This window comes from Bubalus bubalis, chromosome 3 (genome assembly GCF_019923935.1).
Source record: "Bubalus bubalis isolate 160015118507 breed Murrah chromosome 3, NDDB_SH_1, whole genome shotgun sequence".
Lineage (NCBI taxonomy): Eukaryota > Metazoa > Chordata > Mammalia > Artiodactyla > Bovidae > Bubalus > Bubalus bubalis.
This window is the reverse complement of record NC_059159.1, coordinates 34,019,578-34,036,828: the sequence shown is the minus strand read 5'-3', so window position 1 is coordinate 34,036,828 and position 17,251 is coordinate 34,019,578. Positions and strand designations below refer to the sequence as shown.

Here is a 17,251-nt window from a genome sequence, read left to right as displayed (position 1 = left end):
AGCCACCTGCCACACAGGAGAGAGCTCTTACGGGACACTGATCCTGCCGGCACCTTGACCTTAGACTTCCCAGCCTCCAGAATCAGGATTAATTAAGTTTCTGTGGCTTAAGTCATATGGCTTAAGTCACTCAGCCTATGGTATTCTATTATAGCAACCTGAGCAGATGAACATACACCCCAGAAGGAAACCTCGTACCCATTAAACAGTTGCTCCCAGTCCCCTTTCCCCCAACTCCTGATAACCACCACTCTTCATTCTGTCTCCATGGATCTGTCTATTCTAGATTTTTCTAAATGGAATCCTACAACATACAACCTTTGCATCTTGCTTCTTCCACTTAGTATAATGTTTTTGAGGTTCATCCACATGGTAACGAGGATCAGTACTTCATTCCTTTTTATGGCTGCATAACATTCCTATCCATATAGCCAATGTGGACAGACTAAAATTAGCTTATGCATTCATCCTTGATGGACATTTTGGTTATTTCCACTTGGTGACTATATTAAATCATGCTGCTATGAACATGCATGTACATATATTTGAATATCTGCTTTCAGTTCTTCTGGATATAAACCTAGGAGTGGAATTGCTGGGTCCTGTAGGAGTTCTGGTTAGTTTTCTGAGGCATTGCCAAACTGTTTTCCATAGCAGCTGTGCTGATCTGCCTTACCGCCAGCAGGCTGAAACTCTGTTAACATATGGAGCTCAGAAGGCAGCAATCTACCCCCAACTAGGGACTCTTCTGTGGCCAGAGGGTGGGGCTGGGCCTCCCCCAGCCAAGGTCCCACCCATGGAGGTCTGGATGGTCACAGCTGGAGGGTGAGGGAAGCCTGGGCCTAGACTCACAGGAGAGATTCTAATCAAGGGGCCAGGTGTGGAATCCTCCCCCATCTAGTTTCTTGCCAGCCTGCTCTCAGAGACGGGAGCAGGGGTGGGCATCTGGAGGCTGGTTCCAAGCTACTGGGGAAAGGGCAGAAGGGGTCCTGGCATACTCCAACATCTGCCAGGAGGCCCTTGGCTACTAATGAGTAAATAATGTGGAAGCACAACCTTGAGCATGGATGCTCACACCTGGAGTTATGGCTGGTCAGCTGGAGCAGTGAATGCCCACCTTGAACCAAGAATGTTCACCATGAACCATGAATGCCCACTTTGAATCATGGGCACCCACCTTCAGCCAGGTGTATGGAGACCTCCCCATCCATATGGGACCATGGCAATGACCAGTGATCAGTGAAAAGGGATCCTCCCCTTTCTCGAGTGTCCCTCTCCCTCCCTAGCCCCCTCCCTGTTCCTCCTACTCACCCCTCCTCCTGTGCGGCCAAGGAGTTCTGAGAGAGCTTAGCTAAGTTCTTCGCATATTCCTCTTCAATCTTTATCCTGCAAAGGGAGAAAACCCAACATGTCAGCTCCTCAGAGCTAGACCGTGGATCTGACCTGCAGCCTTGCTGCTCATTAACAGTGTAAAGACCATTAGCTCTGCAAGTACATGGCTCTTGTCTTTCCACCCGACTCACAGTAGGTGCTTAATATGAGCTGAATGAAGGAATGAAATTGAACCTCGATCTGCAAAGTGGGGGATTGGTGCCTGTGTGAGGATGAAAAGTGGTCATCTGCATAGCCCCCAGCACAGGGCTGGACACACGGCAAACACTTAAATGAAGAGATGTAATTGGTAATGGACCACAGCTGCCCTGCCCTGTAGTGAGAGCTCTGGCATGAGAGCCTGCAAGGTAGCCATGGCCCCTAAGAAGCAGGAAGAGAACGCTGTTCACATTCTCCCAGCCCTCAAGGCCACCAACTTCCCAGCCTGCAGGGTGCAAGCATCTCCATGGAAACCAGTGGTGCCCAGTGGATGCCACATCCCCAGAGAGGGAAGTTGCCTCGGATTTCACTTCCAGCAGGCCCTTGACACACTTTCAAGGCAGCTCTCCGGAGAGGGGTCTGTATTATCTGCCACAACTGTGTAAAACGTGTTGTCATGGCATTAGTCACTGTCTAAGCAGTCCCCTGAGGAGCCATGCTTGTGACGACCAGAGCCGGCCAGACGGCTGGGGCCTCAAAGAGGCCCCTAGTCCATCATCTGGGAAACGAAACAAACCCAGAAATGCTCCCAGGGCTGCAGCATTTGCTTCTTGGCTTCTCAGGAGCTGAAGCGTGAAAGGATGTAGAGACAGTGACCTGACCGAGTCTCCGGGCAGCATTCGGGGGTCACGATCACTTCCCACGTCAGTGTCGAGAGGCCCAGTCTCGGTCCTTCTCTCACCACCACCTCTGCCATCTCCACATCCTCCCAAGCCCGCCTCCCTCGCTTTCTCTCCATTCACTGAGTCTTTAGTCCCTCCTCTCCCCAGGAGGATGTGGACGGTCAGCCTGCAGCTTCTGGCCAGGAGATCTCTCAAGAAAGCAGATCTAACCATGTCACACTCTTAGCTTCAAAAGTTCAGCAATGCCAACTGTGTGTACCGGGCACGAGGCCTGTCCTCTCCAGGGGCTGGTGCCAGCCTCGCTCCCCTAAGCTGAGGTCACGTGCTTCACCGGACAGCTGGCCTCCCACCCTGGCCCAGCTCTTGCCTCTGCACCTCAGGTCCCACCCCTCCTGGCTCTGAAAGGTGCCCCATCGAGACCCTAGGTGGACTGAGAAGTCTCAGGAGTCCACCTGTCCCAGGGAAGACCAGGGTTCTCACAGGTATGGTTCCATTTATTTGTTAATGTGACGTCTTTATGAAAGCATGAACCGCAAGTGTGTTCAAACTTGGCTTTTCTAGCCATTTTCCTCTTGGCCTGGTTTCTACTATTGTTTTCTGACACCTGAACTACGCAGTCTCTCAATTTCCTACCTGTTTCATAGGCCATAAAGCTAAGATTTGATTATATCTATAGAAAATAGGCCTCCTAAAGGAAAGCAGGTGCTTTAACATACCACAGAATCGTTACTGAATTACTGTTGCTGTAAATAAAAAAGAAATATTGGGACTTCCCTGGCTGTCTAGTGGCTGAGACTCTGCACTTCCAATACAGGGGGCATGGGTTCGAACCCTGGTGGGTGAACCAACATCCCACATGCCTCTCAGCGTGGCCAAAAAAAAAATTATTTCAAAAATACATTGCCATTTACCGTAAATATTTCCAGTGAGCCTTTGAAATTCCAGATATGAAGTTGTGTGTATGTATGTGTGTGAGGGAGGGGGGTAAGCATATGTGTGTGAATGTGCAGGTAAATGTCAGCTTAACAGAGTGTCATAACTTGGGAGAGCCTGGGGAGGGAGGGAGATGGAGAAGGAGCTTGTCACTATAACTTTCCCCACTTCCATTAGGCTGAATTCATCATTCCCTCGGCTTTGCTGATGGCTCAAGCGGTAAAGAATCTCCCTGCCAATGCAGGAGACACAGGTTTGATCCCTGGGTGGGGAAGATCTCCTGGAGGAGGAAATGGCAACCCAGTCCAGTATTCTTGCCTGGAGAATTCCATGGACAGAGGAGCCTGGCGGGCCACAGTCCAGGGGGTTGCAAAAGAGTCAGGCATGACTGAGCAGGCATGCATTGTTTCCTCATCTACACACAGGCAAACCACTATTATACTCTGCTCTTATCATAATGACCTGACCTCTCCCATTAGTCTGAGTTCCCTAAAGGCAGAGATGGGGGTAGGGGTGGGTGTTTCTGGATGCCCAGGGCTGGGACACGGTTTTGACTCAAAGATGAACAGAAAGGTAACATTCTCCTTTTTTGTTACATTAAAGAACAGCGGCTGTGCATGCACAGATAAGCAAAGGAGCCAAGCAGTCTTCATGGCGATATATTAAGGAGTGGTGGGGACTGAGGCAAACTGGAAGCACAGGCTCCCAGCACACGGGCAGCTGCTCCTCAGCTCCAGGCAACTGTTGCATGAGGGATGCACAGCCACGGAGCCAGACTTTTTGCTCTCCCCAGAGATGCCAGATATGCAGATTTTAATGCGAAATCCACCAGTTTTTTTTTTTAACGTTGGTTTGTATCTTTGAAAACACTACATAGGCCAAAGCAACACACCTGCTGGCCAGACTTGTCCCAAGGCCCGTGAGTCTCACTCCTGTCTTGCACGTCCCTTAGAGCAGAGCTGGGTGTGTGGGGCTCACACCGGGCTCAGGGACCACGGTGGGTGCCATCACCAGCCCCGGAGCGGGGAGGGCCCACGACTCACCTTTCCCGGATGAACTCCGACATTTCCTTCTGCATCTGCTTGCCCTTCAGCTGTTTCTGCAGCAGCAGTTCAAACCCAGCCACCGTGCCATTGCCTTGGGAGTCCTTCTTGTCAGCCTAGGAGGGAGAGAGAGGCAGGAGCGCTTAGGTGACACCAGCGTCTGGAGCTGGGATGAATGGAGTGTAGGGAAGACAGACCCCAGAAAAGACCCTGTTGTTCTTCATTCGCTCAGTCGTGTCCGACTCTTTGTGACCTCATGGACTGCAGCACACCAGGCTTCCCATCCTTCACCATCCCCTGGAGTTTGCTCAAATTCATGTCTACTGAGTCAGTGATGCCATCCAACCATCTCATCTTCTGCCACACCCCTCTCTGCCTGCTCTTAATCTTTCCCAGCATGGGGGTCTTTTCAAGTGAGTCGGCTCCCTGCATCAGGTGGCCAAAGTACTGGAGCTTCAGCTTGAGCATTAGTCCTTCCAATGAATACTCAGGGTTGATTTCCTTTTATTGTCTGGTTTGATCTCCTTGCAGTTCAAGGGACTCTCAAGAGACCCCGAGTCACCTGCTAATAACCCTGACCTCAGCCCGAGAAGGAGAACGAGGGCAGTAGTCTCAGCCGTCCCCAACTCACACCCCTCCTGGCGCCCTTGCCCCAACGTGCTCCTGGATGCTTGAGCCCTGACCACTGCAGCCGCCCCACATCTGGGCCTCTCAACCCCTCAACCTAGAAATGAAGAGAAGGAAGGGCAGGTGGCCAGGAACACAGGCACCAGGTGGCTGCTGGGGCTGGCTAGATCCTCTGCAGAGTTTTAGCATCTTGACTGAGCTGGGAGACAGTGGATAACCTCGGGGGCAGGTACCCCCAACCCTGAGCCTTGCCATCCACTTTAACACTGGCCAGGCAGTGCCATCCTCCAATGCACATGCCTAAAAGATCGCCGTGACTTCTGGGGAGAAGCTGGACTGAAGGGCCGCTGCTGGAGTGGAAAAAGGCAGGTTTCCAGGGTTGACATCTCAGCCACATCACAGTGCAGCTGCTCTGGCCATTGAAAACTTACTCCAAGTACATTTAAGATGTGGGCACTCCATTGTATGAATGCTACATCTTCATGAAAATGTCAAAGAAAAATTATTCAAAACGCTTAGCCCCAGTCCACCTCCCAGAGAGGATGGACAGGCCGAGTGATTTGTCCACACTGGGAAAACCGGCCCAAAGAAGTGGGCTTTAAGGATTGTGTCAGCAGAGAAATTTCTGTGAGAAGAAAAGGTCTTGATGGTCAGGGAAATAAAGCCTTAGATTAGGTATCAGAGTCCCAGGAGAGCCTGAATCAATATGGAAGCAGGATGGCACTGACCAGCGGCAAGATCGCCCACTCCCCCGCACTCTCCAACCCCTCTCCCTCCACTGACCTCTGGCTCCCAGGGTACCCATTCCTGGAGTCTAAGCTGGTCCACTTCCCATGCTCTGGTTCCTGCTCCCTTCTTTTTGGATAACATCTCCAAATTCAGCTCCTCCCCTCCATCTCCACAGCTGCCACCATCTTCCCTGGCCTCCCAGAGGTTAATGGGCACTCCTGCCTTCCCTACATGACCAACGTGGGGCTTCCCAGGTGGTGCCAGTGGCAAAGAAAATCCACCTGCCAATGCAGGAGACGTAAGAGACGCAGGTTCAATCCCTGGGTCTGGGAGGTCCCCTGCAGGAGGGCAGGGCAACCCACTCCATTATTATGCCTGGAGAATCCCATGAACTGAGGATCCATAGGGTTGCACAGAGTTGGACATGACTGAAATGACATAACATGCACGCATGTTCCAAGGCACATACAAACCAGATCACATCCTGTTCCTGTTTGAATCCTCCACCATCTGTTTATACTGCAAATAGAATAAAATACAGCACACTGATGGAGCCTATGAGGTCTCATACACTCTGGTCCCTGCTCATCCACACCCCTGAGCTCTTTCTTCACCATCTCCAGGTGTGTCTGTTGCCAGAGCCGGAGTTCTTCCTATAATATCCCCACCCCATATTCATCTCAGAAAATCTAGAAGAAACACAGATGGGGCAACAGGAATCCCTGGCTAGCTTCTAAAGTGTAAGAGGTTTGGTAGGAAGACAAAAGCGACTGTTTAATATACACTTGGTTAGCAAATCTAAAAAAGGGTAGATAATCCATTCCGCACGGTGGATGAAATTTTATAAAGTTTTTTTTTTTTTAATTTCTGATTCCTCGGGGCCTTTGCAAAACTTTATTTTTTTAGGTGTACCATTGGTGATGGTGATTAAGTCACTCAGTCATGTCCGACACTTTGTGACCCCATGGACTGTGGCCTGCTAGGTTCCTCTGTCCATGGGATTTCCCAGGCAAAAACACTGGAGTGGGTTGCCATTTCCTTCTCTAGGGGGTCCTCCAGACCCAGGGATTGAACCTGTGGCTCCTGCATCACAGGCAGATATTTTACTGCTGGGCCACCAGGGAAGCCCCTGTGTATGATCACTGGTTTTTAATATATACACAGGTTGTACAATCATCACCACTGTCTGATTCCAGAATGGGGTGATTTCATTTTTAAAGCCCTTGTTAACTTTAAAATACAAATGTCCAGGAGGACTCCAAGAGTTTCTGAGTAGGACTCGGCATCTGTCAAAAGATGTTTAATTTTGGAAAACTACACATAAAATGTATCATCTTAACCATTTTTAAGTGCACAGTTCAGTGGCATTAAATGGCAACCCACTCCAGTGTTCTTGCCTGGAGAATCCCAGGGACAGGGGAGCCTGGTAGGCTGCCGTCTGTGGGGTTGCAGAGAGTCGGACACGACTGAAGTGATTTAGTAGCAGCACTCTTGGGCAACCATCACCATCATCCCATTCCAGAACTTGCTCATCTTGCAAAACTGGAGGTTCCCAAAAGTAACACAAAAGCTCTGGAACCACAGAGTTGCTCACGCTGGAGCTCCCTACAAATTCCTGGTGACTTTGATAGAGACAGGAAGGCTGTCGGAGAAGCACTGTCCAAGATCACCTTCAAGAGCGACAGAACAGGCTGGAGCCCAGGTTCCTTTCATGGAGTTGATTTTGGTCTCCTGTCACCGCTGAGCAGCAAGGTGACCCTCCAGCTTACCTACATTCTGGCTGGAGTTTCCGTTTTGCCCTGTGGACTCTCTGAGGTTTACAGAATAATCTAGACTTCAAGTGGGTCTTAAGTTTCCAGCCTCCAGTGCTCAACTGACTGCCAGCTGTTAGGATTCATCTGGATAAGTTGCTTTGCTTTGAGCTCAAGGCTCCTCCCGCACCTCTCGGGTGCTCACTCCTGGTCCCTGGGACCACAGTACAAGGAACACCGAGCACCACTTACCCAGAAGTAGTCACAGTAGCTCCACTCGGTTGGTTTCAGCAGTTGCTGCTCCGGCATTGTGTCTGGGTGAGGGAACGTCACGCAGTTTATCTGGAAGGCACAGACAGGAGAGAGCACAGCTTGGTTAGAGGGTTAGGAGAAGCTGGGGAGGCTTTGGTCCCAGCACTCAAGAAGTCTCCCTACAGGGCCAGCTTGGTCGAGAACATGCACTGGTATCATGCGGTGGTCAGCATTCAAATGAGGGGTGACCGGCATTCGTCCCCACCCCACAGGGGCTGGAGTCAGTCCAAACCGTCTTAGAGAGCAGTGTAACAGGGCTTAACAACACAACAAATGTCCAGAGCCCTCCACCAGTGACTCTGCTTGTAGGATTCTCCCCTACTCCTGCACGTGGTTACAGGGACTTAAGTACACGGTTTTCACCACAGCTATGCCTACATAGCAAAAGGCTAGAACCCAACTCTACTGTCCATCGGCAAGAGAATCATTAGAAAGTATGAGACAGACATGGATAGGAATCATAACCATGGTGAAAGGCCCAGCAAGACATTCTTCTGTACTGATAAGGAAGGTGGAGGACAGTGTTAAGTGGGTGGGTGACTGGGGAGAAGAGGTGGAATAGTATTTAGGATTTGTTGTCCTAGAGTTAAGAAAAAAAAAAGGAAGGAGGTAGGAATAGATACCAATTTGGCATATTTCTGGGAGGAAACTGATGACATCATTTGCTTCTAGGGAAAGGAATTAAGTGGCTGAGCATCCTGGGTGAGAGGTTACCTTGTGAATTTTATCTCAGGATATATATTCTATAAATGTATCAAATTAAAAGATACCTGCTCCTTGGAAGAAAAGCTATGACAAATCTAGACAGCACATTCAAAAGCAGAGACAACAATTTGCTAACAAAGGTGCATATAGTCAAAGCTATGGTTTTTCTAGTGGTCATGTACAGATATGAGGGTTGGATCATAAAGAAGGCTGAGCGCTGGAGAATTGATGCTTTCGAATTACAGGGCTGGAGAAGACTCTTGAGAGTCCCTGGGACAGCAAGGAAATCAAACCAGTCAATCCGAAAGGAAATCAACCCTGAATATTCATTGGAAGGACTGATGCTGAATACTTTGGCCACCTGATGCAAAAAGTCGACTCACTGGAAAAGACCCTGGTGCTGAGAAAGACTGAGGGCAGGAGAAGGGGGCAGGCGACAGAGGGTGAGAGAATTGGATGGCATCACTGATTCAATGGACATGAATCTGAGCAAACTCTGGGAGACAGTGGAGGACAGGGGAGCCTGGTGTGCTGTAGTCCATGGAGTCGCTAAGAGTCAGACACGACTTAGCAACTGAACAACATACATTCTATGAACAAAGAGAGCTGAAATGAGAATCCCGGGTGTGTGCCTGGGGCTAGCTGGCCCAGGAGAGAGCAGTGCAGAGATTCCTGGGCTCTGTCTCGGACTTTTCTGCTGGAGCCTATCTGCAGCACTACTGGCTTTCCCTGCTTGCAGCTGTGCCTTCGCCGCCGACCCTGCTGATGCTGCTTCAAGCCCCGCATCTGCTCCTGGAGAGTCTGCTAATTTGTTCTGGGAGCTGTAAGGCCTCAGGAAGGCAAGGCCTAAGCCCCGGCAGTCTTTAACCCTCATCACAATCCCAGCAACTGCTGAAGTGGGAGTCATCAGACGTTCAGGGGGGAGAACAGTGCAGAAAATCCCCAAGGTTCTGAATAGAAGCCACAAACTCCATTGCCAGAAAGCCATGGAAACAAGTGTGGGGCTGCACGTCATGGAAACTGCAGCTCAGGCTGTGGGGGGTGACCAGCCTCCACGTTCAAAAGTGGGGTAGGCTGGGGAGGGTCTGTCTGTGGGGGCGGGGAGCAGATTCCTCTCAGCTCCAGCCAACTGCTGTCAAGCTAGAATGAAGAGTCCAGGCTTGTCAGCTTATGTGATGACTTGACAGTAGTGGAGAATGAGGATTTATACGTGAAGTATCTCAATGCTTGAAAGTGAAAGTGTTAGTTGCTCAGTCATGTCCGACTCTTTGTGACCCCATGGACTACAGTAGCCTGCCTAGCTCCTCGGTCCATGGAATCCTCCAGGCAAGAATACCAGAGTGGGTTGCCAGTCCCTTCTCCAACGTTGGCAATTCACTCATGGTTAATAACAGCAACAACAACCCCTTGCAAGTCAAAGCAACTCCTCTGCCAGTCGAGTCAGGTCCATGGGTCCCCAGCTGCAGCCTCTGGTTTAGGGGCTCGGGGATGGCTGGAAGTAAATCCAGTAAATTCCCCTCCTGCAGTCTAGGGGGGAGAATCCAGGAGAAATTCCAGCCAAGGAAAGAGCCCCCTCTTCCTAGAAACTAGCATGTGCCCAATGTAAGGGCAGAGAGTCCCGCTCTGGAAGGAAACATGATGCAAGAGGCAGGCCCATGGCCAGGGATGATCCAGAGAGCCCTGGGCAGGGGGACACGGAATGCCAGCAAGGTCCAGGTGGGGGCCAAGGCAACCCCGGGGTGGGGAGCTTCCCCCCAGAGCCCATCCCACTGCCACCCCAGGCACCACTGGCCTGCAGTCTCGGGGGCCAGACAGCCTCTTGACACCCAGCTCAGGCAGTGGGTCTTCCCAAACCCTCTTTTCAGGCTGACACCCCAGAGAATGTCCAGAGGGGAGTCTCCTTCTGGAAAGCAGGGCTGGATTCCACAGCCTCACATGGTCCTTATTTCACGTTTCAGCTTTTCTTGCCTCAACAAATGATGATGATCACAGCCCGTCTTTATTTTGTTTCATAATGTAGCCCATGGCAATTGAAAGCAAATGTAATAATGACAAACAAACTATGACATTACACTAACACTGGGCATTAAGAATCATGGAGTAGGAGGTTGAAGGCATGCAGAGGGAATATAGAGGTCTTCTAGAAAGTGCTGTCCAGGGTCTAGAAGGCAGGAGGGGGGGGGTCCCACAAAGAGTGGCCCTGTAACCATCACTGAAAGAAAGCTAATGGGGCTGGGGGAGAGGGCTTGTGGCTTCTGCCACTCTGAGGGCACCAGCCCTCAGAGGGACTGGCCAGTGGCCCCAGAGTGCCCATCTCCACTCAGTCAACCCCGATTTTGGCATTTCTCCAGCCCAGGAATCTCACAGGAATTTTCCTGAATCCTCGCAGAGCCCTGCACCCCCTTGGTGGGCATCTCCAGAACTGCACCTCACCGACCCTACCGTAGGAGGAACTTGTAAAACTCGTGGAATTCCTGGGAGAATTCCTGCCAAGAGCTTCGGTGGATCTTCACTTCATCCTCCCAGCAACCCCACGAGCTGGGTCACACTGGGCTCATTTGATTAACTGAGGGTCGCAGAAGTATTTGCATCCATGAGGCTGTACCAGCAACACTTGCTCGTCCACGGTTCATGCAAACCTTTGTTGAACGGCTACCTGGTGCTGCACACTAGGGTAGATCTTTCTAGCACTTTGCACACATGCATTTGTATTTCTCCTGACTGCTTGTGTAGCATCTCTCTTTCTTCGCCAGAGAGGAGGAAACTGCCCTGCTCCCTGCTGTGTCCCAGCACAGCCACAGGATGGGAGCTGTCGGTGTCTGTCAGTACAATGAACAGAGCCTAGAGACAGAAGGGGTGGTCTCTGCCCTCGACGGTTTTACAGGCTGAGGAGGAAGGCAAACAAGGAATAATGAGTAACTGCAAACTTCATCTGTAATGGTGGAGCCAGGGTCAGAAGCCAGCCAGGTAAACCTGGCCCTTAACCCGTGTCACACGACCTTCTAACACACTTAGATGTAACTATGCCATGTCCCCATCCAAGGCAGGGGTGCAAGTAGGAAGGGGTGCTGGAGGCAGCAGGAGAAGATGCCTTCTACCCTGTACTGTCTGGGGAAAGTTCCAGGGGTCCCTCTCACTCTTGCTCCCAAGATCATTACCCTCGACCAGCAGCGTCTTCGCTCGGGGACTGACTCCAGCCCCCAATAACTGTAGTAACACCTGCTCTGCTCCCAGTGGGCCCACTAAGCAGCTGGGGTTCCACCAGAACAAGAGCAGCCCCCAGAATCTCTCTGGGGGGCGTCTTAAGGGGGCTTCAGTCACCACAAAGGCATCCAACCATGGTGCGAGAGCTGTTGAATACAAGTGCAACCCAACCAAGGGGCCTCTTGCGGGGAGGCCCAGCATGGAGGCCTCCCTGGAGGCAGAGGCCACCTTCAGCACAGTAAAGATGGTGGTTTTACATCTAAACGGGCCCTGAACTTCCTCCTTTGCTGTTGTTTAGTCACTCAGTCCTGTCCCACTCTTCGCACCCCATGGACTGCTGCACGCACGCCAGGCTTCCCTGTCCTCCACCATCTCCCGGAGTTGGCTCAAACTCAAGTCTATTGAGTCGGTGATGCCATCCAACCATCTCAACCTCTGTCACCCTCTTCTCCTGCCCTCAATCTTTCCCAGCATCAGGGTCTTTTCCAATGAGTCGGCTCTTCCCATCAGGTAGCCAAAGGATCGGAGCTTCAGCTTCATCAGTCCTTCCAGTGAATATTCAGGGTTGATTTCCTTTAGGATGGACTGCTTTGATCTCCTAGCTCTACAGAATTTCCTCCTGGAGAGAGGCTAATGGGGAGGGTATGTAAGAGGCAAAAGCCAGACCTAAGGAAACAGAATAGAAATGCCCCCCGGTGCATACACATCTGGCCTCCAAGCTCCTACCCAGGGCCCCAGGCCCCAGGGGGCCACACCAGGAACCCAAGGATCAGGGGAGCCCAGACTAGGGCAGGAGTGTGGCTGGCTGGCTTGGCTGTCATCTGCTCTCGAATCCTCTAGATTTTATACATGATGTTGGTGCCGAGGGCTGTGAACTGCCATCACCGCCCGTCACTTCCAATCAAGCCCACTCACCGCCAGCCCTACCCGGGGCTCCATTGCTGTCAAGCAGCGCATGTGCCTGCCTCTTCAAAACTTCTTCCAGACCCAGTGGGGCGGGGTGTGTGGGGGGAGGAGGGCAAGCCAGAGAAGCAGAATAAACCTGGGTCCTTGCATCTCAGCCACATTGGTAGCCAGACTCAGATGCCTGGTTGTATCTGTCATTGCCACACAGGTCTGCAAATCTTTGCTCCTTGGGTCAGACCATGCGAGAGGACCCTCACCCCAATCCCACACGCCAGGAAGAGGGAGGCTTGGGCCCCAGCTCCACGCTCCCCCCTCAGCCCCACCCCTGCAACATTGCTTCCCAGGGAAACCTTAAGCTCTGCAGGATCAGGGCTCAGAGGAAGGAGCTGTGGGTGGAGAAAGAATACTCCCGGGGAGGGAGAGAGCCGAGGTACAGAGGTCTTCAACCCTGCCAGCCAGCCAGCGAGGACACCCACCTCCAGTCTGGAGATGAGCAGGGCCCTCGGGCTGGCAGCCGGCAGATCCAGGTTCACAGCCAGGGGGCTCTGTTCCTCACTCTCGCTGTGCCCCTCCTCAGTCGCCCCAGCAAAAAGTCCCTAAGGCTTGAGTGTTTATTTCAAACCCGGGGGGGATGCTGATTACAACCCGAACTTTATAGCCTCACCCTGGAGGGACCGACCTAGGAACCTGCATTTTAAACAAGTACCCTTGAGGCTCTGGATGAGAGGCAGTGATGCAGGGCAGTGGGAAGGAGGAGGGAAGGTGGTAAGGCAGGGATGGAGGAGTTGAGTTGCCAGGAGACCCAGGGCCACACCCAGCCCACGCAGACAAAGCCCTAAGCTCTGAGCGAAAGGCAGACCGAGGCAGGTGACCCAGGCCCCAGCCCGTGAGAGGCACACCATCACCCAAGGGAGGCCTAACCCTCTGCTTCCCCCTTTTCTCTTTCACTCTCCTTCTACAACGCTAACATATTCCCTCTCTTGCACTTCCTTCTCCCGATTTCAGGAAACTTCAGGAGCTCCTGCATTGCCCTAGCACCCTAGGGGCTTTTTGCAAAATGCACCTATGGGAGGTCTGCCCAGGGGGTGGGGTGGGGTCTCCCACACTCTGCCCATCAGCTCCAGTAACAAGGAAACTGTTGCTGGCCCCACCCTGAGTCGCCTGGTCCCCCACCTCAGGGGGCAACTTCCAGGGGGACACTGCCGGTGATAAGAGTTCAGGTCTCAGATATATGCTTTAATATACAGTATTTGTTTATATTGGATATTAACGCATGTATGTGGAACCTAAAAAAAATGGTATAGGTGGTCTTCTTTGTAAAGCAGAAATAGAGACACAGACATAGAGAACAAACGTATGGATACCAAGGGGGAACAGGAAGAGTGGAAGGAATTGGGAGGTGCGGATTGACATATATACACTACTGATACTATGGATAGAACAGACGACTGGTAAGAGCCTCCTGTAGAGCTCAGAGAACTCTGTTCAGTGCCCTGTGCTGACCTAAATGGGAAGGAAATCCAAAACAGAGGGGATGTATGTATAGATACAGCTGATTCACTTCACTGTTCAGCAGAAACTTAACATGACATTGTAAAGCAACTCTACTCCAATAAAAATTAATGAAAAAAAAAGGGGCACAGGTCTCAGCCCTGATGCTTCCTAGCTGTGACCTTGGCTGAGGTCCTGCTCTGTGCCTCAGTTTCCTCATCTGTAAATAGGGAGACGAGGAGACTGGTGCGAACTGAGCACCTACTGTGTGCCAGGCTGTTCTAAGGGCTTTCCAGGTATGATCTCACTCCGTCCTTACACCATCCCTAGGGCACACCCACACACCATCTCCCCATTGTGCAGACGGGGACACTGAGGCACAGAGAGGCCAGGAAAGCTTCCCCAGGTCACTGCCCAGCTCAGAAGTGCTGTGACTGACACCCTGGCTTCAGAGTCTAGGTTCCCCATCCCCACACCCACCTTGGTCCAATCACCCGCCCCTCCCTCAGTGACTGGAGACTAGAATGGGTGCTCAGAAGCCTAGTGGTGCATAATAAATGCACATGCAGTGGCAGCAATTATGATTGTTACTGTCACTGCTTGCCCACTGCTTCTTCCTCCAAAGTGGATGTGCAGCCTGCATGAGCCGGGGCAGGGGTCTCCCTGTCACGTCCATCTCCGAGGCGGTGGGCAGCATGGCAATGGGCCTAGGGACCCATCCCCCAGCCCCAGCTCTGCGGCACTTGGTCAAAACCGCATACCCGGGATCACACTTCTCCCGTCTCCAAGTTCTGGTCTGTCTGAGCAGACGGACAAGTTGTTTCTCTACGTGGAGGGATGTTGACATTCAGTGCCAGCTTTCCCCGAGCATAAGGCTGATGTGGGGTGGGGGCAGTGGGGAGGGAAATGGGGAGAGGTCCTCTTTAGCCTCCACGAGGTTGGGTTGAGTCTTGGCGGGCTTTCAGCCCTGGGAGGCTGTGTGGCTGCTCTAGGCAGAGGCTGCCTGCTTCCCCATCAGGAACTCTATTCTTAGGGTGCTTTCTCTTGCTTTTAACTTTGACGTCTTCTAGAAGTTACCCCGCACAAAAGCCACCCTGCCATGGCTGTAATTTACACGTCACGTCACTTGCTCAGAGCACGGTCCACCCCCTCCCACCCACTCCTGCACACCACCTTCCCTTGCCTGCCCTGCGAAAAATGGTTTTTGCATTATTCCGAGCACCATTCTTCCACTTATTTGCCTGGAGAGAAAAAGTGAATAAGAAATCAACAGAAGAAGGGCCAGGGCAAGGCAGGGGGTGGGGGTGGGGGGCGGCAGAGGGTGGTGGGAAACTTCAGCTACATCCAAGCTTTAGAACTTCCCAGATTCTAGGCTGGGCATCGCTTCCACTCAGAGGTTCACACCGCCACGGCAACAGCCCAGCTGTGGACCAGAGTCCCAGCCTGCCACCCCACCTGCCGCGCGGGAGCCACTTACTGTGATGGTGTTTTCCTTGCTCTGCTTTTTGCTTGGTGATGAGGATCCCAGGTTCTGGAGAGAGAGGCAAGAAACATCGTCAGAGCTGTTCTCCATATTGGACATCCTTTTTCCTTCAGGTTCCCTGAAGGTGGAGGGATGGATTAAAAGCCCCGTGCCAGGGAAGTTCAAGGATGCTCCTTCAGCTGTTGTTAACCCCTAAGTCACCATGTTCTGGGAGAGGGCAGGCAGGAGCCTTCCATGCTCTGGCTTGAAGGCGAATTGGAGGAAACCTCCCAACAGGAGCTCTGAGAAAACTGCTCCAAAGCAGGTCTGCCTCCTCGTCTCCCCGTCGGTGCCTGGGAGCATTAACCCTTCAGCTGCCCTCTGCTGGTAAGCAGTTCTGAGAGCCGTCTCCACCTGCAGAATCCATCCGGGAGTAGAGTTAAGGCGGACTGTGGACCACCATCTTCTGGTACGGGATTCAGAACAAGACATCTTATTCTGAATTCCCCACCTTGTCCAACATATCACACCCTGGATCCATGTACCGTGGACTGGGGTGCTCGGCCACACCTCCTTGACTTGTCACCCTCCCCACCCCAAGAGCAGGGAGGCTGTGATTTCAGCTTCCATTCTGACTTTGGGTTGCCTTTTGGGGTCTTTCCTTTGCCGGCAAGAAGACCCTCATCCCAAGGACCACTGGGCCCACCAGACCTCGGCAGCTTGCCTCTAGACCCTGGATGGCCCTGGAATGGAAGATTCAGGATTGCCAGCTGAAAACACCACACTGATCCTAAGAGTCTACGGCCCTGACAGGGAAGGTCAAGCCTGGCTCTTTGCTGTCCCATCAGCCTTTACATTAGGGACTGAGTAGGGTCCCTGAGCAAGATGTGGGATGTGCCCTCCTGTCCTGAGCCACGTGTCAAGCTGGGAAGCAGGCTGGCCCCTAAGGCACTGCGGCAGCATTGCATGTGTGTCCTGGGACTCACAGCCTTATTCTGTCTCTAGTGGGATGGAAGAAAGTGGCTGCTAGGCCTTTACAGGGAAAGGCCAGAAAAAGCATGGAGGGGCTCTCTAGCAAGCCCCAGGGAACCAACAGCTCCCATCCCCAGGCCAGCACAGCCCTGGATCACCCAGCAAGATGAGTGTCTTGTGGGGAGGGGGGGAAGCCAGTCCCTTCCTCAGGAACCCAACTGCTCATCAGGCAAAATAAGGAGCTTAAGGGAGTTCCAGCCCACAGTCCCCTCACTCCCGGACTCTTCCCCACTAGATCCACAGTCAGTCCCTCACTCCCACCCAGACCTACCATGTCTGGTAACTGAAGTCCACTACTGAAAACTGACATCCCTGGGCTGTCCAGCTCAAAGGGATCCTCATACATCATCGTTTCATAGACGAGAAGATGAACTCACTGGCCTCGACATCCCGTCGAGTGAACTCGGCTCTGAGCCTCAGTGTTACCTGTTGCCAATGGCCCTTGAGCTCTGGAGGCATCAGATCAGCTGAAGACATGCCCCCTGAGTCCTCCTGACCCCAGGAAGTTACTGGCATCACCATCATTGTACAGATGAGGACACCGAGGTCTGCAGACACCAACGTGTCCAAGGACACAAGGCAGGTAAACAGAGCAAACCGACACCCAAGCCCAAACGACTCTTTCCTGCCTCCCCATCCCTCCACTTAGAAATCTGGGACCATCTCTTATTTTTCCAGGTGTCTCTGCAGGGCCAAAGAAACATCTCTGTCATCCATACATACTGACTTGGGGACTGCTGTGTCCGAGGCTGTCTGGGATGATGCTGGACACAGAGGTCACCCTCCTCCCCAGAATCTCAGCCAGGACATGAGGGCAAGTAACAGCACTGTGAGGTGGGGGTG

The 17,251-nt window shown here is 52.3% G+C and overlaps 1 protein-coding gene across 10 annotated transcripts in view; it reads right to left on the bottom strand.

Annotated features, from left to right (window-relative positions):
• GAS7 (growth arrest specific 7) overlaps window positions 1-17,251 on the bottom strand; it is a 206,932-nt gene that overhangs the window by 22,606 nt on the left and 167,075 nt on the right. For all 10 annotated transcript variants that reach the window (XM_006041664.4, XM_006041666.4, XM_044939279.2 and 7 more), the window contains 4 exons: window positions 15,392-15,445; window positions 7,549-7,638; window positions 4,190-4,305; window positions 1,312-1,386 (listed from right to left, as the gene is read on the bottom strand). In XM_006041664.4, coding sequence (XP_006041726.1) covers window positions 1,312-1,386; window positions 4,190-4,305; window positions 7,549-7,638; window positions 15,392-15,445 — 335 coding nt within the window. The remainder of the gene's footprint in view (window positions 1-1,311; window positions 1,387-4,189; window positions 4,306-7,548; window positions 7,639-15,391; window positions 15,446-17,251) is intronic.